Source organism: Paroedura picta, chromosome 3 (genome assembly GCF_049243985.1).
Source record: "Paroedura picta isolate Pp20150507F chromosome 3, Ppicta_v3.0, whole genome shotgun sequence".
Lineage (NCBI taxonomy): Eukaryota > Metazoa > Chordata > Lepidosauria > Squamata > Gekkonidae > Paroedura > Paroedura picta.
Window position 1 is genome coordinate 146,090,318 of NC_135371.1, and position 20,988 is coordinate 146,111,305.

Consider the following 20,988-nt stretch of genomic DNA (forward strand, 5'->3'; position numbering starts at 1 on the left):
TAGGATTCTCGGTGGGGGCTGGAGATCTCTCAGAATTAAAGCTGCTCACCAAGCCACAGGTGCCAAGGCCGCGTGGAAGCGTCAACTCTTAAAGCATTATACTCTACTGGGGTCCTGCTTCTCCCCAAACACTGCCCTCCCCAGGCGCCTAGGTTCGCGATGGCAACCCTATTTGGGGGTTCGCGCCTGGGGACCCCTGGGCCATATCCAGCCCACTGGGCTGTACAGGCTGCTGCCTTTCCCCCATAATGCGAGCGAAAGATGGAGCACACCTTGTTAGGCAGGGTAACTTGACAAGTTGGTGAAAGTGCCTTCTGTCAGTCACTGTGTTCTCAAAATGGCCTCGTGTGAAATGTATTTGGTGACCCGGATTAGAACTAGTCCAGGTTTATGTAGGAAGATATAGAATGGCAAGGGTGGCTGGGTTGAGAGAGAGATGAGGGTTGGCAGTTTTTGTTGCATATCCTGCCCCACTAGTAGAGTAGCATGAAATAAAAGTTTATCCTTTCCAGGAAGGGAGGAGATGAGATCCATGAGAGTGAGTGGAAAGCTTCTTTCCTAGTGTGTCATAGGACTGGATAAACAGACAGCCTTGTGGCTATGTTGCAATAAATGAATATGAAAAGAATATTGCTATATTACGTTGGGGCCCAACTAGGCCAGCATTCTGTATCCAATTTCAGGGCATACCCATAATGGTCAGCAGTAAAACAGCTAGATTTGAGTCAGGTACACCTTAGTGACCAACAAATAGTTTTGGTAGAAGCCAGGGGTGGCCAACCTGTGACTCTCCAGATGCTTGTGGACTACAGTTCCCATGTACTGGCAAAAGCTCATGGGAATTATAGTCCATGGATACCTGGAGAGCCATAGTTTTGGCCACCCAGAGACTCCAAGCTGTCTGGTCTTATTGGTCCCCAAGATGCTATTGGACTCAAATCTAGTCATTCTGTATCATTTATCATGCACTAGATTTGCATTAATTGTCAACACTAGTTGTCAACACTAGAATAGTCATCTACTGTATTCTTTTAATAGGTTTTAAGTTGGTCTGCCTTTATAACACATGTCCCTGCCTCTTTCTGTTGTGGATATTAGAAAGATTGACCTAATGGGTAAAGTGATATTCTTATATGAAAGCTTGTGCTAAGTTATATATAATAATATTAATACAAAATAAAACCCTTGTTTTGTTTCAAAAGTAGTTTTCCAGATGCTTCTGGAAAATGCTCCAAAGCAGTATAGAATGACAGCATTCCTTTCTCATTGTTTAGCACCTAGTATGGCTGATAGCAGCATCTTTCCTCTCTGAGATGTCTTGGGCTTCTACTTTTTTTGAGTGTTAATCCAATTTATACTGCATGGATACTTTTATCAAGGGATGGAATTAATTTATTAAAATGTATGAAAATTAAAACATATTCCTGGTTCAACTGGAAAAAATATCAGATCACTTTTGCTGTTATTTCATTGTTAAATGGAGGTGGTCCTTATTAGTTTAGTGCAGTTTATATAGTGTTCCCTCTGTCCATTTTATACTCATAACAAACTCTGTGAAGGAGATTATGCTGAGAAAGGATGACTGGCAAGTGCAGCTTTGAATTTGGGTTTCCCCAGTTCTAATCCACCATGGTTACCATAACAGTACTCTTCTGTCAGTTTACCAGAGGCCTGAAAACTTATACTGAATGTATAAAATTTTCAGCTGCACATGCATTTGAAGATTATTTCTGATTGCCTACTTGATCAAGTTATACCTGGAAGTTAGGAAAAGCATACTGTAGGAAGAAAGTTTTTAAGCTCAGGTAATATGCCTGATATTTTGATGGTAAAGAAGATTTTTTTTGTCAAATACCCACAGCAGACCACACTGACTGAATTTTTCTGTTCCTCTCCCAGAAATGCCTGGTGAAGCCACGGAAACCGTCCCAGCAACAGAACAGGAGCTGCCCCAGCCTCAGGTTGAGACAGGTTAGTATGTTGGAGTTATGCATTTTCAGACAGGATCCTCTAACTCGTCTGGTCAACCAGATGACCTAAACAGATAAAACCATTTTTGGAGACAAAAAGTGTTAAAACACACAAGTAATTGAGAGCTGTTGTGGCTGAGATGCTGTTATGTGAACTAAGATTCCCTGGTTCAAATTTCACCTCTAATAGTGAACTTGCTAGGTGGCACTAGGTGTGCCATGCTCATGTTTTGGCACTTTTTCTGGAATACTTTGCCTCACAGGGCAGTTGTAAATATTACTGAATGATGCCTGTGATATACTTTGAACAGCCAAAAGCACTGTATAATTGAACCAAATTTGAAAATTTTACTGTCCCAACATTACCAAGTTCAACTTTTTAAATGTTGGATGAGTCACAAGTTGGAGGAATGCTGTTATCCAGATTCGTTGTATAGATTTGAGAGTGTCCTATACTTAAGTACTAATCACATTGTTTCTGATTTATGGGTGTGCTGATTTGGTGTAATTTAACAAAATATCACAATTTGGGTCTTGAGTGCTCTAACCCAAGTCAAGTGCTTGTTCAACAGCTTTAGAGGATGGGGGGGGGGGGGCTGGTCTTGCCTTCAAGCATCTCTGCATGAGTTGTTGCAATCATTCTCCTGTGTTACGAGTAGTTAACTGTTCAGGGTGTGAAAATTATTAATGTGGTTTGATAAGTTATGGGAAGGAAATTGATTGTGCTGTTGGCTTTAAAATTTTGTCTCTTGTTCAGGAATGCTGCTAAATACCATTTCAGTGATGTGATAGGCTGCGTCAAGAAAGGTCTATGGTTTCGATAAATGTTAATTGAGTGAGGAGAAAGGGTTTGATAAGAATTAAAGCATACAACATCTTGGTGTTTTAAAATCAGTTTGGCAGCCAGGATTTGCAGGAAGAGGAGTCCCCAACCTCTTAGAGCCAACTATAAAATAGGTGCTATAAACAGTGGAGCCAATTACAGAATCTCAGGGAGTGAGGTCATGCATAACTCAAAGAGTAACTTTTCAACATTTCCAGCAGAAGTGCTATTGAACCAGATGCCTTTTAAAATGTACAATTTGTTTACAATTTTCTTGCATGCACACAGCTTATCCTCAGTTATTCAGTGAGGATCTTTGTGCTATGGTGGCAGCAAAAACAAGTTTTGAAAAATCTGCACCATCTGATCTCCAGTGGTTGATCAGAAACTTTGCTGAGTAAAAGCGCCACCTGGCCGTGCCCACTGCAGTACATACTGCTGCTTGACAGGCTCCATGGCATCCACAGGTACCCAAGTTGGGGAAACCTGATCTAGAATATGACATCCATCATTATTTTGGTGCTCTGGGCCACCGTTTAAGGTAGGATATGCTGCTCTGATTTGCCAGTTTTTCTGTTGTGTGGCTTTGAGGCCACACAGAGTTGCAAATTAGTCCAGTCTCAGACATGGAGCTTTCTTTTAATCAGTTTCTTTGAAACTGACAATGTCAAGCAGCAGTTTCCCCCTAATATGGCTTCCTTTGAAGCAGAAGAAAGTATGTTACTACATGGCCTTCACCAAGCACCCTGCATTAACCATAATTCACAGCTGATAAATATACTGCTCATATGAATGGCATTTGTGGATGGTTTAGAATTGTGAGCTAAAAGGTTTTATTGTGTTCAGGTGCATGCTTTCACATGGGGGCACTAACTCTCAAATGTTGTGTATATTTCCCAAATGTCTGCTTGAACGGAACATGAATTATTCAGTTCAGACAGCAACCTCCCTGTTTGGTCCACTTCTACACTGAGGCTTGGGGGAATACTGCACTATTGTTGTTGGGTCTTTCTTACATGCAGTTGTACATGGGGATATGCTACTCACTGCACGTCTACTAAATGGATTGCTTTCTGGCCAAGGAAAATGTGAGTTAGACGTAGAGACAGAGAGAACCTATGGATCTCTGTGGGGTGATGAAGGGGCATTACATAGAGCAAGTCAGTGACTCCTTCAGACAAGCAACAATGTATGCCCATTCATATTGAGGAGAACAAGATCTGTCTGGCATTCCAAATACAAGTCAAGTCTGCACTGTTCTTTATTTTGTTACTGCTCTGGTAGAATGTTATCTCAGGGCGTTGTTCCAATACTTCTATTGTCTTGGTCAGGAGTGGGGACAGCAAGTGCCTCTGTAAGCATCCTGGTAGTATCTGCTGGTGCATTGCTATGAGTGTGCAGTGAGATGATTAGGGCACAGTGAATATTATTTATTTATTGCATGGCAGATGTATAATGTAAGTGGAAGATCCTAAGAGGCATTTTGAAGCCTGTCCCTGTATCATGACTCTGGTATTCCATGGAGGTCACCCTTCCAAGTGCTAGTCAAGGTGGACCATGCTTAGCTTCCAAGATCTGATGGGATAGGCCTTGCCTGGGCTATCCAGGTTGGGTTGCCCAGTGAATAGACTTTGCTTTGCTCGTGTTAAGCATTCTTCCTGCCTCTTTCTTAAATATGAGAAGAGGCAAAGGCAGTGCACAGCAGTTCTGCCAGAGCCGCACAAACTAAGCCTGAGAGTGATATAGAGAAGAATAACACACCCTGTTCTAGTGCAGGACTACTACGTGCATTCACACTTTGTCATGATTGCCAGAATCCTCTGATCTATAAAGTAGGATGTGAGTCTTCCTCTCTTGCTGTAGGCATAGTTTTTTATCCCAGTGGTTACCCAGTGCCTAACATGTCAAGCTATCTATTCGGGGGTGGCTACATGTCTACTTCCAGCTGTGCTCTCCCTAGGTAAGTTAGCTTTATGGCAGTGAATTCTACCCTACCAGCTGTTCTGTAATGTGAAAATACTACATGTATCTGATTGCTAGAGGCTGAAACACATAATGAGAAGAGGCCTTCAGGCAAGTGAGTTAGTAAAGTCTAGCTATTGGCTTGATGTCAGTTCCCAGTAGTCGTCACATTCCAGTCCAGCACAGCAGAGCGTTCTTATGCTTTGAATATGAGCGATTGCTTCATTAGGCCTGGTGCCATTGTCTCTGGGCTACTGAGGATAACTCACACCTTTCCTCTTTGTTGGATTATTGTTGTTCTTGGACTTTTAGCCAACGCACGAGCATGTAAAGACTGTTAGACCTGCTGGGTGGTATCTGAACAATTGACACTATTGCAGTAACTCCCCTCCCAGTTCCTGGGACTCCCATGGAAGTGAAGCTGGCAGCAGAGGAGTCCATGCAAGCTGCCACCAAGAATCCTGAGGTGGCAGGCAAGGGTTCTCAGTCTGAGACAACTCTGGAGCCATCAGGTAGGTTTTACATTAAAACAGCAGGATGGATTGGGAATCACTGTATTCTATTTAAAAATGAAATGTAAACAGCTTAGAATGATCCCAAAATACCAGCTCCGCCTAAAGTGAGACCATGACAGATCAAAGTTACGAGAACCAGTGTGGTTAAAGTGTTGGGAAAGGACTAGGGAAACCCAGCAAACCTTCATGCAGCCTTGAAGCTTGTTAAGGTGATCTTGGGCCATTCTCTCATAAGTTTGGGAGGATAAAATGAAGGGGGGTGTTTATGCTGTCCTGGCTATTCAGGAGGAAGTGTGGGTAAAAATGGGATGGATAAGTACAAAGCATGCATAACTCAAAACAGATGGTCCATAATTACCTTCTGACTGAATATTCTTTGCTGGATTTGCAGCATATTTTTCTTTAGCTAAGGCATTTCTATTTTGCCATGCCACCTGAATATGGTCTCAAAGGCAGCAAACATTTCAATATTAAAACAGCATTTAAAATGAAGTATATGTAAAAGTAAACCATTCAGTAAAAACATATGAACACACAACGCAACCAAGGATGACAACAAATAACAGTAACTGGGAGTATGCCAGATAAATCTGTCTGGGGAATTAGGAAGTTTTAGTGCCATAAACCAAGAAGGCTCTTCTCAGGCTGCCAACCATCTAGCCACAGTGATGGAGGAACCTGCACTTGTGTTGCCAAATGTTACTGGAGTGGACAGGTAAATTCCTTCAAGTATGCTGGCCATATATGGCTTTAAGCATCAATAATGGCCACTTGAATTGACCCCGGAAACAAGTTGGGAGCCAGTGTAGATGGAACAGGATGGAACAGGACTGGAATTATGTGGCCCATATGGCCCACTCCAGTCAACATCCTGGCTAAATATTCTGTACCAGTTGTGGCTTGCAGAGTCTTTTAGGGCAGCACCGCATTGCCTAGATGTTACCACAAGATTGTTCCTGCCGAGGAAAGGCTTCATCTGGCTCAGGAACCTCTGGCCCCTGCTGACACATGTTTCCAGGAGCTACAAACCTCCTTTAGGGGGAGTGCAACTTTGTCCAGAATACGAGATATCCCACTCTTGGGCCAAGCCTACCCCTACCATTAGCACCACAATTTACTGGGATTAAGTTTTAGTTTGTTAGCTCTCATCCATTGCAAAACTGTCTCCAGGTACCTGTTCAATGTTCCACAGCCTCCCTGGGATCTGCTAGAAGTGTGAGGTACAGCTGAGTGTCCTCCACATATTGATAGCAACCTAGTGCACATCTCCGGATTATCTCTTCCAGTGGCTTTGCATAGGTGTTGAAAAGTGTCAGGGGAAAAATAGAAACTTGGAAGACTGTAGGCCAGAAGTTAAGGGACAGAACAGCAGTCCCCCAGCATCACATTCTGAAGCCTGCCTTCAAGGTAGGGCTGGAACCCCCTTATCATCTTATCAAATCTTCTGTTCTTGCAGAATAAATAGCAGAACTAAAAAAAATTATCCATACAGTTGGACCTAGAGACTTTGGTTTTATTATTGATGTTTCGGAACAGTGATTTCAGTGTTTGCTGGAGATGTCCCTGAGTATACTTGTATTTATAAGCAATCAGGCTGAGATCTTTGTAACAACCCCTAAAACATTTCAGATGAATTAAGAGGAAGGCGCCCATAAAGGTTATAAACACCTTTTGGGTTAGATTCTCTGCTTTCACCTTCATATATTTGCAGTTGTGTGGCCAACACAAAGTTTTATGTGGTGATTCCTTTGCCTTATTTATTATTTATTTTATTTATCATACTTTCCTAGACTGCATATGGAAATAGGCAGAATCCAATGTTCAGTATATTCATAAATGGGTCAGTCATGATGACAATGAAGCCAGTCAACTGAATATAGAATTAGGGATTCCAGAATTCTTGCTGGGAGAACAAATGATATTTCAAGATGGAGTAGAAACGATTTTTTTCATAGATTGCAGGGTGTCCTTGTTTCTCCAAGGCAAGAGACATTCAGAGGTGGTTTGCCATTGCTCACCTCTGCATAGTGACCCTGGTATTCCTTGAGTCTCCCATCCAAATACTAACCTGAACCAACCCTGTTTAGCTTCCAAGGTTCTGGAAGTTGGCCCTGTCCTGCATGGTCAGGCTGGCAAAAGCCTTCACACAGCTTATTTCAGCTACCTATAGGATGCTCAGTCATGTTGGACTGGAAAGCTTTCTGCCCTAGTCTTACAAAGACAACCCCAATGTAAAGCATGATTTTCAACATGTATGATCATTTCAAAAGCAAGGTTCAAAGATTTCATACTGTTTTAACAGCATAGGCAAACAGTCAGAATTAGTGAGACAAGCACTCAGCTCGTCATTTTACATGACCATGTAGTGCGGTGTGCTTTATTTGAATCTGTTGATGTTCATTAGAGCAGATTGCAGACACTCCAAAGTGCACCTCTTTTCACTCACTGTCTCTGACTGATAATAGATGCCACTTAAGGCTTTGATAGAGCATCTTTGTAGCGGTGATGCGCACAAAATCTTATACTCAGAATAAAACCTTGTTGGTCTTAAAGGTGCAACTGGACTCAAACTTTGTCTAACCTTGAAGATGAATTTGGGTGACCACTGGCATGCCAGTTGCTCATTCCCTAGCCCCAGACCATTGATGTAGTAGGAAATCTACAGTATAGATTGTATCTTCCAGCAACTTTATTTTAATTCAGGTTTCATTTAGATATATTTAATGGCAAGCCTAAACTGAAAAGCACATTCATTCAGGGCCTGCAGTTTTCAAGACCCATCTTCTTGCCTTGATCAAGTCAAAAGAATAGGTCCTTTTGGCGTACTCCCTGTGTGGTTGTTCTGCTCTAATGTATTGCTCTTGCTCATTTAGCCCCTGCTGTTCCCACCCTTTCTGCTGGTGCTTCTGAAGCACCCACAGCCTGTTTTTCTCAGCCTTCCATTCAAGCACCAGGTATTTTGTCCCAGTGTGTGTGACACTAACAATATTTTGCTGTGGTATATTATTGCAGTTAACCATAAGGTTCAGCAGGGTGGGGTAGATGTTGCTAGATGTTAAGAAATGCCAAGCTTTCAGTAATGCAAATTGCTCTGCAGAATAATCACTTCTCCCTGAGAATGGCAAGGTCAGCATTTGTTAATGCAAAGAAGGCATTATGGATAGGTTGGCCTTTGTGGTGCAAATGTTTATTCTAAGAAGTGGCTACAGAGAAAGAATCTATAATACTTCGTACTGTTTTTCCAGGATGGTGGAATTTGTCCTCCCTAAAATGAATTTCCGAAGTGCTAGGAAATGAGTGCTTCCCTGTGGAAATGTGTGATCCAAGTTCTAAACCTTGACATGGCAAAACTTGATGAGAATCATGCACCACCTGCTGTGTTTTGGGCTACATACCTTGTTAGACCATATCTAAGAGAGGCACATGGATGTTCTCCCATCAGAAATGTCTGTTCATGTTTCCAAACTCTGGTTTTTCTCCCAAATTAAACTTGCTGGTGTAACGCAGTAAATGGAACCTGTACAACAAATGGTAAATAACCTGATTCCCCCTTCTCAAAACATGCACTGAAGTTACAGGTTAAATGCAACCAGCCTAGAAGCTGTAACCTGTTTCCTGAGCCAATGTCATGATTCAAATGACTTAATCATACACATATCTTCTGTGAAACATTGGCACTGTCTGAAGAGTGTGAATGAGGGACTTTTTGGTAGCAGGTGCAGCATTTTTCCTTATTTAAAGCATTTCTGTGCTGCCGCTCCATCCAAATAGGGTCCCAGAGGCAAACTGTGTTTTCATGTGAGTAGCTCTAGATAACTCATTTTTTCTTCCCCCATGTTTTTCTTTTCATCATTGATTCACTTTTTCTCTCCTTTAGCTGCTGCTGTTTCCAGCTCTTCCATTTCTAGTCCTTCCTACCCTTCCTCTTCATCCCACAAAGCTAACTCTCCCCTTGCTGGGATCTGTCCTTTCAATACTCCGCTGACACCTACCTCACCTGGAAAGCTTTTCTCCCTAGTGGCTACTCCTTCCTCTGTCTCTCCAATGCCAGACATTCATGGCCCTTCCTTACCACCTGGTGATCCAACTCCCTCTGTTTCCCTGAGTACTACTGATTTAGTTGTTTCTGCAGCAGTAGCTAGTTCCCCATCTCCAAGTATTGCAGTGAAGCCTCTGGCTTCTGCAGTCTCAGTCATTCCACCCGAGGCTCTTGGCTCAACATATCTAACCTCCCCTGTGAGCCCAGCACTGACAGCCACCTCCCCTCCTCCAGCAGCAGTTGCTCCTTCCATTGTCTTTCCTATAGTCCCACTCACTCCATCTACAATTCCAGGTCCTCCCAAAACTCCATTTTCGATTAATCAGATGCCTTCAGCTGCACCAGCTTCTCAGATACCTGCACAGTCTCCACTTCCAGCTCCTTTCATTCTCCCAGTGGCTCCTGTTTCTCCTCCTTTGGGTCCCACTGTTCTCCCTGTCACTCCAAATCCTTTTCCCGCTCCTCCTGTTGCTTCCAAAGTTCCCATCAGTTCTCATGCCACTCCTGGTCTAGCTTCTCATTCTGTGGTCCCAGTCACAGCTCCATCTCTTCCCCCAGTTTTCCCTGTTTCTCTGCCTGCAACACCGCTTTCTGTTCATGGCCCTGAAAGGCCTTCTCCAGCTCCAAGGGCAACTATTTCTGACCCAATGGCTCCTGCTTCACTCAGTGTATCTTTTCCGGTTACATCTCAAAACCAAAAGCTACAGCCAGCTTTTCCTCCACCCCTTTTAGATGCTTCTGCTAACCCATTTCTTTCTACTCTTCCTCTTGCAGTGACCACTCCCAGTCCTGTAGCACCTGTACAGGTGCCTGTGGTAACTACTTCCTGCCCCTTGGCCTCAGAAGTTGACTCTGCTGGGAAACCATTGACACTTATGAAACTTACTTTTCCTTCACCAACTACCCCTGGCCCTGTACCTCTGGTAGTACCTTCTTCTAATCCTCCGGCACCTGCTTCCCAACTTGGTGCTCCTCTTTTGGCCTCTGCTTCTTCTGGAGCACCTCCTGTGGTCCCAGGAGTGCCTGCATCTAAACCAGTGGCAGTTGGAGTATTCCCTGGGACATCTGCTTCTTGCCCAGTAGGTACCACAATATCTTCTTCCCAACCAATAGCACTTGCTCCCTGCCCTCTGTCATTGGCTGGCCCTGCTCCTTCAGTCCCTAAGTCTGGCATTGCAGCTCCAGCAGTGCTTGCTTCTGGTCCTGCTCCTTTAGCCCCAGCAGGACCTTCTGCTAAAACTTTGACAACTACATCTGGCCCTGTAGCTCCACCAGTAGTGCTTCCTTCTAGGCCTGTGGAGCCACCAATCAAACCTGTGACACTGGATTCTGGTCCTATAACTCCTTCTGGGCTTGCTGCAGGAACTGCTTCTGCACTAATGACAACTGCAGTATCATTGGTGAAGCCTGCTTCTCCCTTAGAATCTTCTGCCTCGGCAGATCTAGGAGGACCTGCTCCTGTACCATCAGCATCTGCAGTGCCTCCTGTGAAGCCTCCTTCTCCCTTGGCACCTGTTTTGAATCCTGTAGCAGAAGCAGTGCCAGTTTCTACTCCTGTGGGGCCTTTGAGCCTTGTGGCCCCCTCTGAGCTTGCTCCGACATCACTAACCCCTGCAGTGCCGCCTGTGAATCTTGCATCTCCTTCAGTTCCTTCTTGTGGACCTTTGGCCCCAACAGGGTCTGCTAGTACATCACTACCCCCCAAAGTGTTACCTGTGAAGCTCACGTCCCTCATACCACCTATTTCTGGCTCTGAAGCAAAAGCAGCACCTGGTTCTAGTTCTGTGGTTGCGGTTTGTGACCCCGTGGCACCATCTGGGCCTACTCCTAAGCCACCTTCTCATCTGGCTCCTGTTTCAGGCCCTGTGGCTATTACAGCCTCCCCTGTGGCTCCAGCAGTGCCTGCTTCTCAGCCTATAACCACTTCAGTTACCCCTGTTTCACCAGCTTCTCTCACTGTGTCTCCTCCTCTGGTACAAACCTCTAACTCTCTGACATCTGCACTGGTGGCCCCAGTAGTGCCTGCTAGTAGTTGTACTGTGCCTTCTATGATATCTGATCCTGTGGTCCCTGCAGTTTCTGCTGCTGGCCCAAGGGCACCTATTTCTGTGGTCTCTTCTGTGACCCCTGCCTCTCCTTCTTCCCCACCTGCTATCCCTACTGCTGGCCTGGTACCCTCTCCAGCAGCACCTGTTACCTCTTCCCTTACACCTGTGGAAACAACTCCCCTGGTGACCTCCGTTGTGCATTCTGCTGGCCCATCCACTCCTCCTCCTCTTATTCCAGCAACTCCTGAACCCATCTCTACCATCAAACCACCAGCTGTCCCTGCCAGCTCTGCCGCTTCAGCCTTAGATATGTCCCAGGCTTCTCTGGCCTCCTCTGTTGGGAGTGAGGTGCATCCACAGAAAACTGTGTGTCTGCCTCCTCCACCTGCTGACATCCCTGTTTCTGCCCCAGAAGCAAATACCCTCCCCCAGCCTGCTTCACCTGCACCTGTTTCTCCTGTGAAAAAGCTAACACTGTCCTCTGCACTTCCTAAATCACTACCAGTTTCCCCCCCATCTGGTCTAGCACCTCAAGTGCCAGCCAAACCCTCCACCCCTGCCTCTTCTGTCATCGAAGACGACGATCTACCACCTTTGATCCCTCCAGAGGCACCTGCTGGGGATCCACCTCTGCAGCCCGTCCTGGTGAATTTCTCTCCCAAACCAGCTGTGGCCCTTGCTGAGGCCCCAGCTGCTGCTGCACCTCCTCCTCTTGCTGCTGCTCCTTCTCCTCCTCCTGCCAAACAGCCTGCCCTGAAGAATGACAAGGGTATTTGCCTCCTCCATTTGCTGTGTGCATGGATATCACAGATTGCTCACTGAATACTAACCTCTGTGTGGGAAGGGGACCTGGGATCCCCTAGAAAAGTAGTGTGTAGAAGTCAATGTCACCCACGAAAGTCCTTGCTGAGCTCTAAGCAGCCCTGGGCAAAGTCACTTCAAGGCTGCTTTGTGTTCAGGGGATGATATTTGTGTATAGTATGTACTGCAAATGAGAAGGTTGGTACATACATGCATTGATCCTGGTGTGAGTGTCTTCTAGAGAATGTGATGTCAGCATTACCTTGACTGGTATAGCACTAACCTAGAAACTCTAATCACAATCTTTTGTGGCACCTGCTGTCTTCTTGGCCTTCTCTCTCCAATCCTTTGTGCTTGTTTTGCGATTGGATAGCCAGTAGTTTCTGTTGCCTTAGCTGTTTGGAGTGCAATGTTTGTAGACCTAGCATGCAGTGCCATTTAGCCTTCTGTGTTTATGATGTAACACTTTGGCCCAGGGAGAATAAATTGCTATTGAACATTAACATCCCTCTTCCAGTCTTAGCGTGCTTCGTCTGTAATTGCACTTGAGATTCAGGAGTTCCTTGATCTCGGTAGGAGCTTTTCTGTTAAATCACATTGAACAGAATGCATGCTAAGTATTGTCCTTGGGCATCCACTAAAGATCAGAAGCAAGTTTGTGTTCTGTTTTGTTGTTGTTTTGCAGTCACCAATAGTTTGATGCATTTACAACTGTCAGGGAAAGTATAGGGACTTTTTTTGCAAAATGAAAGAGGCTAGTCAGCTGCACTTTCTCCAGGAACTTGGTTTGTCCTCTGTCACTTCCTTTATTTTCACTCTCTGTGGTTAGTCGTGTGTGTTCTCTCACCTTCATACCAATATGCTTGACACTACAGTAAATAAACTCTTAAACCAGCAGTTAGCCAGAACAAAATGGGTGTATGTATGCTGCATCCAGTGATACTAGCCCTGTAATGAGCAAGGCAGAGGGTTGGTCTTGGAAGGTTTTCTCTGAAAAGCTCAGAGACATGCTTAGTTCTGTGAGCTTGAAGTGAAGCATATCCAAGTTGACTGTATGAAACTTGATTTGAAGGCAGTCCTGATCATCCATAGTTTGCCCTCTTTGGATAGCATGGGAAATCAGAGCTAGTGCAAACCAGTGAGGAAGGGGTAGCAACCCAAGAAAGCACAGTCTTCTGTTACTGCTTGCCAAATCCATGGCTTAGATCTCTGGTGATGATCTGCATTGAGCTGGAGTTGCCACTCTCCTTACTGCTGAGCTGCCTGTTAAGTGCAGAGGCCAAGTCTTAGTCCAGTGAGTAAACACAAAGCTCTGCTTCCAGCTGTTTTTTTTTCTTCCAGAGTGTTTATAAACTTTGTCTCCTAATGCTATACTCCTATAGCACGCTTTCTCAACTAGAGTTTTGTAAAATCCTGGAGTTTCTTGACAGCTCTGGAAGGGTTTCCTGAATGGGTGGCAATTAATTAATTCTTCGTATATTTTTAAAATGTGCTAAACATTTTTTGGGTGATATGACCATATATGGTCATGTCAACCTATCCATGCCACCCAAAATGGCCAGTGATGGGCATGATGGGGATGGGCCCAAGGTGGGCTTATATAGAGCTATGCTTCCAAACCATGTTCTGCACAGTTATGGCACTACTGGAGTTTCTCAAAGCCTGAAGAATGTTTCAGGGGTTTCTCAATGGTAAAAAGGTTGAGAAAGGCTGCTCTATACAGTAATCCTCCTGGAACTACCCACTTTCCCAGTGGCTACCTTTTAACTGGAATCCAAACAATGGCAACAAAAAGACTACATTGAATTTTTTTACTTCCACCTATTCCCTCCTCTCACTCCCCCATCACATGTCCAATGATAGCTGAGACAGTGTCTGTCAGTTTAACAATCTCAGAAAAATATTGATCGGATTTCATTGGTCTCAACACGTTTTAGCAGACCAGGCTGAATAAGCCCAGGTGACCAGACTTTCTTTTGTTATTTCTCAACCAGCCACCATTTTAAGAAGTCCTGCAATTTCAGAGTTCCTTGCTTGTTTGTAGGTTGTGTTCTTTTTTGTGTATTTGTTGCTTTATTACCTATCTTGGGAAAATTAAAGTTGATACCAGTTTTTAATGTGCACTTCTATAGCAAAAGGGGCAAAAATTACCATGTGGCCAAGTGATGGAGCCCTGCATGTTTTGCCTGGACCTGCCTGCCACTCCTGTAAGAGTCCACATTGGAAAAAAATTATACATGTTTGTTTCTGTAGGATCTGGAACAGAATCTGACAGTGATGAATCAGTGCCGGAACTTGAAGAACAAGACTCCACACAGGCCACAACACAGCAGGCACAGGTAAAAGGCTTGGGGACAAGGCAGAAAGCAAATCACAGTAGTTTGCATATAATGGGCACTGTGATCTTGAAACAGACTTAACCAGTTCCAACTAACCTCTGCCAGAGTGTTCCATGCTCCTGGAATTTTTAGCCATTTGGGCCTTGATCTGGATAGCCCAGGCAAGCCTAATATTATCAGATCTTGAAAGCTAAGCAGGGTTCGCCCTGGATGGGAGACCTCCAAAATCATGATGCGGAGGCAGCCAATGGCAAACCACCTTTGAACGTCTCTTGCCTGTCTGCCAGACAATACTACGATCTCCAGGCTTATACTACATTGTCCAGACCTACTAGTGCTGTCAGGGCTCCAGGTCGAGAGGTCAGCCTCTTCCACCTCCCTCACCCTACATCACCCGGAGCCACACTGGCTGCCCCCAACTCCACAAAGAGCCTAGTGGGATAGAAGAAGACTGGCGGCAAATGACTGTCCCCAGTACAGACAGAGATGGGGCTTGACACCAGCCAGCCCCTGCTGTTGCAGGCCCCCTGCTCCTGTGCATCAACAAACCTGTAATAGAGAGGCTCGGAGCGTCAAGATGAGGCCAGACCCCAGGCTGCTAACTGGCTCTCCAACCTCAGAGGGGAGAGCGAGGAGGGCATGCCCTCAGAGGCCGGGCCCCGCATGGAAGCTGGAGTGCAGCTCCTGGCTGTGTGACTGGGAAGGCAGCCAAGACGCCAGAGTATGGGGCGGGGTTGTTGAAACCTCAGGTAATCAAGGGATGGGGTGGAAGAAGAGAGAGTGGGGAAGATAAAAGGAGATGTGGAGGAAGAGCATGGGGTGGGTGGAGAAAGAGAGTGAGTGGAAAAGCAAGTGGAGAAGGAGACATAAGAGGAAAGGAGGAAAAGACTTGGGAAAAGGGAACTGAGGGGGAGCAGACATTAGAGCACAGGTAGTGAGCAGGAAAGGGTAAAGACAGAAGCGAGTGCTTGACAGAGGAGAACAAGACAGAGGGGAATGAGAGCAGCTCCTTGGGGGAGTCAGACAGTTCTCAGGACAGCATCAAGGCTCAGCCCGCACCCCTGACCTCAGAGACTGTGAAGACCTCAAAGTCTACTGATCCCCAAGGAGCACCACCACATCTCCTGACTCCCGTCTCTTCTGTTAGCACAACAACTGGGGTAGTTAGCCAGCTGAGTACACAGCCACAGCGCCACATACACACATTCCCATTTAATGAACATTGTATGTTTGCACACAAACTCCGATGATTTCTCTGTACTACAGTACATAGGGCTGACAACAGATAGGTTGGTAAGTAGGGATGTGTAATTCCGTCCTGAAAAAACCCAGTCTAGAACTACAAAGAACACATTCAATTATTGTTAAATTTGTGTTTGTTTTCTTTAATTGCACAGGAATTGGGAGGAATTGGGGTTTTATATGGCAAACTTACAAAAAGTTTTTTTTGGGGTGTTTGAGGGCATCAGGGAATGGAAATACATCTATAAAACTAGGATGAGATGCATCCGGGACAGTTATATTTATCCATTCCTGTAGAACAGCGGTTCTCAACTGTTCCAATGCCGCGACCCCAACTGCGGGGGCGGTGTGCGTATGCGCACGCGCACAACAGTCAGCCAGCATGGAGGCGGCCATTGCAATGGCTTTGCTGCTGCTGCCCGTCACCACCGCCTGTTGCCACCGCTTGCGACCGCCGCCGCCCCCCGGTTGCTGCCAGAGCAACCAACCAGGGGACCCCAACAAAGGGGGCAGGCGACCCCCCTAGGTTGAGAACCACTGCTCTAGAAGGCTAGAGGTGGATTAAATTATAATAAATTTCCTACCCCTGACCACCAATTCGTTTCAATAAAAATACTTTAAAGAAACTTACATTGCTTTCAGACGATTTCAGGCTTGGGAAGTCACCAAAGAGAGATAATTCCAAAGTTAGAGAGAAGCTCTGTCTGTGCATATTCTTACACACCCAGCCTGGAGAATAAATAATATACTTCCAGAGTGATCCTTGAGGTTGTGCTGGAATACAGACTGGAGCAATCTCTTCACATGCTTGCAAATCTCTGTTTTCTCTGTTTGGGTCGAGACAACTTGTAGCTTGGGTTTGGAGTGCTCCACAAATGTGTGATGTTAAACCTCCAAATATAAATCTGTTCTCTCATTTTCACTTGAGAAGCAAGAAGTAGGTAATCTTCACAGATGGAGATGTTTTCTGTTTGTTGTTCTTTTCTGTCATGATTCCCTTTAATTACCTTGTGTTTCTCTTCTGGCAGCTTGCAGCAGCAGCTGAAATAGATGAAGAACCTGTTAGCAAAGCAAAACAGAGCCGAAGTGAAAAGAAAGCCAGGAAGGTAAAATCCATTTAAGGGTAATAAATCCTATACTGACTGGCCGTAGCTACTAGGGATGGGTATGACCTGGTGCACAACTCTTAAAATGCCAGGAATATCACCTGTGTCATACTTTGCAAGCTGAGGTCTGTGGGCTCTCAGGAATTGGCAGGATGGGTTTGTTGCCTGGCCTGTGGGAGGCAGGAGTGGGAGATTTCTTCCACCCACAGCAAGTACCCTTAGTGCCCCCTCTCACCCACATGGCACACAGGGATGTTCACAATGAGAAGGGAGAGTGTGTGGGTTCTCAGCTGAGGCACCCAGTGGCTAAGTCCCTCTGCAAGGCATGAAAAGAGAGATGGTGGCTCAGAGTCCTGAGTCCACCTACTTCAACCCCAGCAAGGGGGCCCTTATCCCAGGTGGCCCCTGTGACTCCCAGGTGGCTCCCATACCCAAGAGCATCCTTCAAAGTGTGTGCCCTTAGGGCTCCACAGTGAGTTTGGTATCTCTAGCCCACGGGAGGGCCTGTTCTACCACATCACAAACTGAACTGGTTCGGGAAACTGAAAGGTTCATGGTGGTTCGAGGTTCATGCAAACCCACAAACCTACACAAACCTCAGTTTTTCGGGTTCATGTTCATCTCCAGTAGTTACTCAAGCCATCTGTTTTCAGACATTCTTAGGTTGAACTCTTTCAAATACCTTGCTTGATGAAACATTCACCAGGTTCAGAAGACTGTTTCTATACAGTCAATCAGGAAGACTTTTTGGGGATGGATCAGAGGTCCTGTGTCTGCTTATTCCTTTTGAAGCAGCATCTTCATTTTATAGAAGCAGTCATTGACAAAGCCAAGACTCATGAAATGGCTAAGTGGGAGCAGCAGGGAAGCTTTCCAAACCTTAGTCGTCATAAAAATACAAAATGAGAGGGATATTCTAATTCAGAACAGATGCCAGCATATGTTGAGCCTGTTAGTTTTGTCATCAGTGAAAATTTATGTTCAGTGTTTGTTGGCCAAAGTCAGAAAAGACTGTAGTCTTTTTGGTTCTGCGGGAGTGTTCTTGTTTCACTGGAGAAGCTGAAGTGTTAGTAACCCAGGGTCAGTGACATGCCTAGAGACTCATTACTGTGGGCTTTCTCCATGCTGATTCCCTCTCAGGGAAGGCCTCTGCATTAATCGAGTACCCAAAAACGCTTTGTTTGCATTGCGGGTGGGAGTTAACAGCCAGGAACAATATGTTGCATCAATAGTTGAGAACGGACTTGAGTGGTTTATCTTCCTCCTTTTGGTTTTAAGGCAATGTCCAAGCTTGGTCTTCGCCAGGTCACAGGTGTAACCAGAGTTACGATCCGGAAATCCAAGAACATCCTGTTTGTCATCACCAAGCCAGATGTATATAAAAGTCCTGCATCAGATACCTATATAGTCTTTGGTGAAGCAAAGGTAAGCTGAAGCCAGGAAGACCTGGCAGGAGAACCTTAGCGGTCTTTTTTCAGGAATAGAACAGCTTTGCTCTCCAGAAAAATCTTTGGCTGCGGTATGAGAAAGGCAGCAGCTTTCTTGCTGTGCCTGATACACGGGGTGGGGTAAGTGACTGGGCTCTGAACGTTTGCTGAAGGCCAGCTGGAATAGCTGTAGTTGTAGTATTTTAGAGTTTGTGGGCACCTTTGTCTGTTTGTCTTGCTCATTGCTTCTTATGGTGTAAAGGTTGGCTCTACAACATATCTCTCTCCTTTTCTGACCCTGTCAGATTGAAGATCTGTCACAGCAAGCGCAGCTGGCTGCTGCTGAGAAATTCAAAGTGCAAGGAGAAGCTGTTTCAAACATTCAGGAAAATACACAGACCCCCACTGTACAAGAGGAGAGTGAAGAAGAGGAGGTATGCTGAACCCCCTTTATTTGGTCCCTAAATTCCATGCTTGGTTAGATGCAATCAGGATGGACACCGGCCAGAACATTGCATGGCTGAGGGAGGCAGTGCGGGATCAGGGATTGTGGCGACAGCTGTGCCATGGGATCACTAAGAGTCGGACACGACTGAATGGTTGATGACAATGACAACAATTCCATGTTTGCAATTAGCAGTTTTCCTTTTCAGTGTCCCTGGTTCCTGTTTGAATGTTCAGTGCCCTGCTGTTTTCGGTCAGAACAGCTTTATCTGTGCAGTTGGGAGCCCAAGGTCACCCAACTGGCTGCATGTGGGGGAGGAGTGGGGAATCACACCCAGCTCGCCAGATTAGAAGTCTGCACTCCTTATCACTACACCAAGCTGGCTCTCTAACTTTCACACATCAGGCTAACAAAAAGGAATGACTGTCAAAAGTAACCATTCCAAGTTAGCATTTTACAGATTTGCACATTTTACTTCAGGCAGGCGTTTTCTTTGCCATGCTGGTAAAATAGGAATAAGCCGCCTCCTGTATCTGTGGAGGCCAAGGTGTTTATTTGAATTTTGAGCAGGTATAGAAATAATTATTCTCCTCCCATCCAGGTTGACGAGACTGGTGTTGAGGTGAAGGACATAGAATTAGTTATGTCCCAAGCGAATGTTTCCCGGGCAAAGGCCGTCCGCGCCCTGAAGAATAACAGTAACGATATTGTAAATGCTATTATGGTAAGTTCCTAATTAAGTGGGTTTTTTGTTTTCTTACTTAGCTAATATACCTGGATATAGTGAATATGCGTAGAAGGGGCATTTTAGTCATTTCAAAGAATAACTAGCTCTTTGGAAAATACATATCTTTGTCTTCGTGTCCCATTGTTTAAACATAGAAAGCCACAGCATTGTGGCAAGAAGACAGAAAAGAAAATCAGTAAGCTAGTGGGTAGCAGTGGACAACATTTTTCTAGAATGTAAGACAAAATGACTTCAAGGCCATGTGTGCTTTACAATTTTAACTATTGGTTTGGCTAACTGGGCCAGGCCTTTGCTGCCAGATTTATTCACTGTCAGACAGGGTTGTTGTCTTTTCCAACAGTATTTGCACATGGTGTTTGAGGGGTAGGTGTTAAAAGATGCACCATCATTAAATATGCACATGAAGGTTTCTGTGTCCAGTGAGGCAGCAGTGCACAACCTTGTTCCGGAATACAAGGGAGAATGAGTTCAAGGCTCTGTGCGTTCTGTAATTTTAACTCCCTATGACTTTGATTTGCAAAGAAGCTCTGGGGTGTCTTGCTGGAGATAGCAAGTCTCTTTGTGTGTGCTGTCAAGTTGCTTCTGATTTACAGCAGCCCAATGAATAAATGTTCTATGGTTAGCAGCCATTCTCAGGTAATGAAAACTGAGGGCAATTCTTTTATAGAATTAACCCATCTCGTATTGGGTCTTCCTCTAGCATGATTGTCTGTAAGAACTGCAGCTCCTAGGGTCCTTTGTGAAAGGATGATATATGTCAGTTAAACTTGTTTCAAACTTCTTATATTTCCTTTGGGCACACATCATTATATTCATGATCAGTGTTGTATCCTAGGTCAGGGGTAGTCAACCTGTTTTCTGCCAGATGAGCAAACGCTGGCAGGGGCTCATGGGAATTGTAATCCATGAACATCTGGAGGACCACAGGTTGATTACCCCTGTCCTAGGTGACTGTGAAACCAGGCACTACTTCTTTGCTTTCTTCTGAAATCACAGGAAGCCACAACAGTAGCCCCCAAGGTTGTTTGCCGGTGCTGGATAGATAAACAGGCTGCACTGGAAAAGTCTCATGAACTTTCAGATCCTGACACCTACATAGGGATGAATAGGGAGACTTTCTAACATCTCTTCTCTTTTTTTCCCCTCCCACAGGAATTGACGATGTAACCACACAGAAAGGGGAACCGTTTTGGTGTTTCAGAGGAAAGTTAAATTACAGTTAAATTCAAAATTTGTACTATTTCTATCAGTTAATAAAAGTTGTGGTTTAAAAGGTGCCACGCTTTTTCTTCCCCACAACAAGCATTCATATACCAATAAACAAAAGGACTTATTTGGGTTGGTATCCCAGGTCAGGCATTTATTTCAGTGCTTTGGCCTATCTACCAAAACAGTTAACTCTTTGAAAACCTGTTAACCTGCTTGGGCACTAGAAAGCTTGGTTCTGCTGTGAATGTTTTTTTAATAGGCAGTGTATCTATGCAAATTTTATTTCTGGCTCTGAAAAGCTAAGGCTGTTGTAG

At 44.9% G+C, this 20,988-nt stretch overlaps 1 protein-coding gene across 11 annotated transcripts in view; it reads left to right on the forward strand.

Annotated features, from left to right (window-relative positions):
* The window catches only part of NACA (nascent polypeptide associated complex subunit alpha), a 47,467-nt gene extending 26,726 nt beyond the window's left edge, over positions 1–20,741 (forward strand). For 2 of the 11 annotated variants that reach the window (XM_077328442.1, XM_077328441.1), the window contains exons 2-11: positions 1,900–1,971; positions 5,136–5,267; positions 8,144–8,224; positions 9,148–12,126; positions 14,412–14,497; positions 16,768–16,845; positions 18,124–18,270; positions 18,578–18,706; positions 19,319–19,441; positions 20,618–20,741. In XM_077328442.1, the coding sequence (XP_077184557.1) occupies positions 1,902–1,971; positions 5,136–5,267; positions 8,144–8,224; positions 9,148–12,126; positions 14,412–14,497; positions 16,768–16,845; positions 18,124–18,270; positions 18,578–18,706; positions 19,319–19,441; positions 20,618–20,632 (3,840 nt within the window). In that variant the 5' untranslated portion in view covers positions 1,900–1,901 and the 3' untranslated portion in view covers positions 20,633–20,741. Of the gene's footprint in view, positions 1–1,899; positions 1,972–5,067; positions 5,268–8,143; positions 8,225–9,147; positions 12,127–14,411; positions 14,498–16,767; positions 16,846–18,123; positions 18,271–18,577; positions 18,707–19,318; positions 19,442–20,617 lie in introns of those variants that run through there. The other 9 variants (XM_077328444.1, XM_077328443.1, XM_077328452.1 and 6 more) reach the window with 7 other exon arrangements.
* Positions 20,742–20,988: the final 247 nt, after the last annotated feature.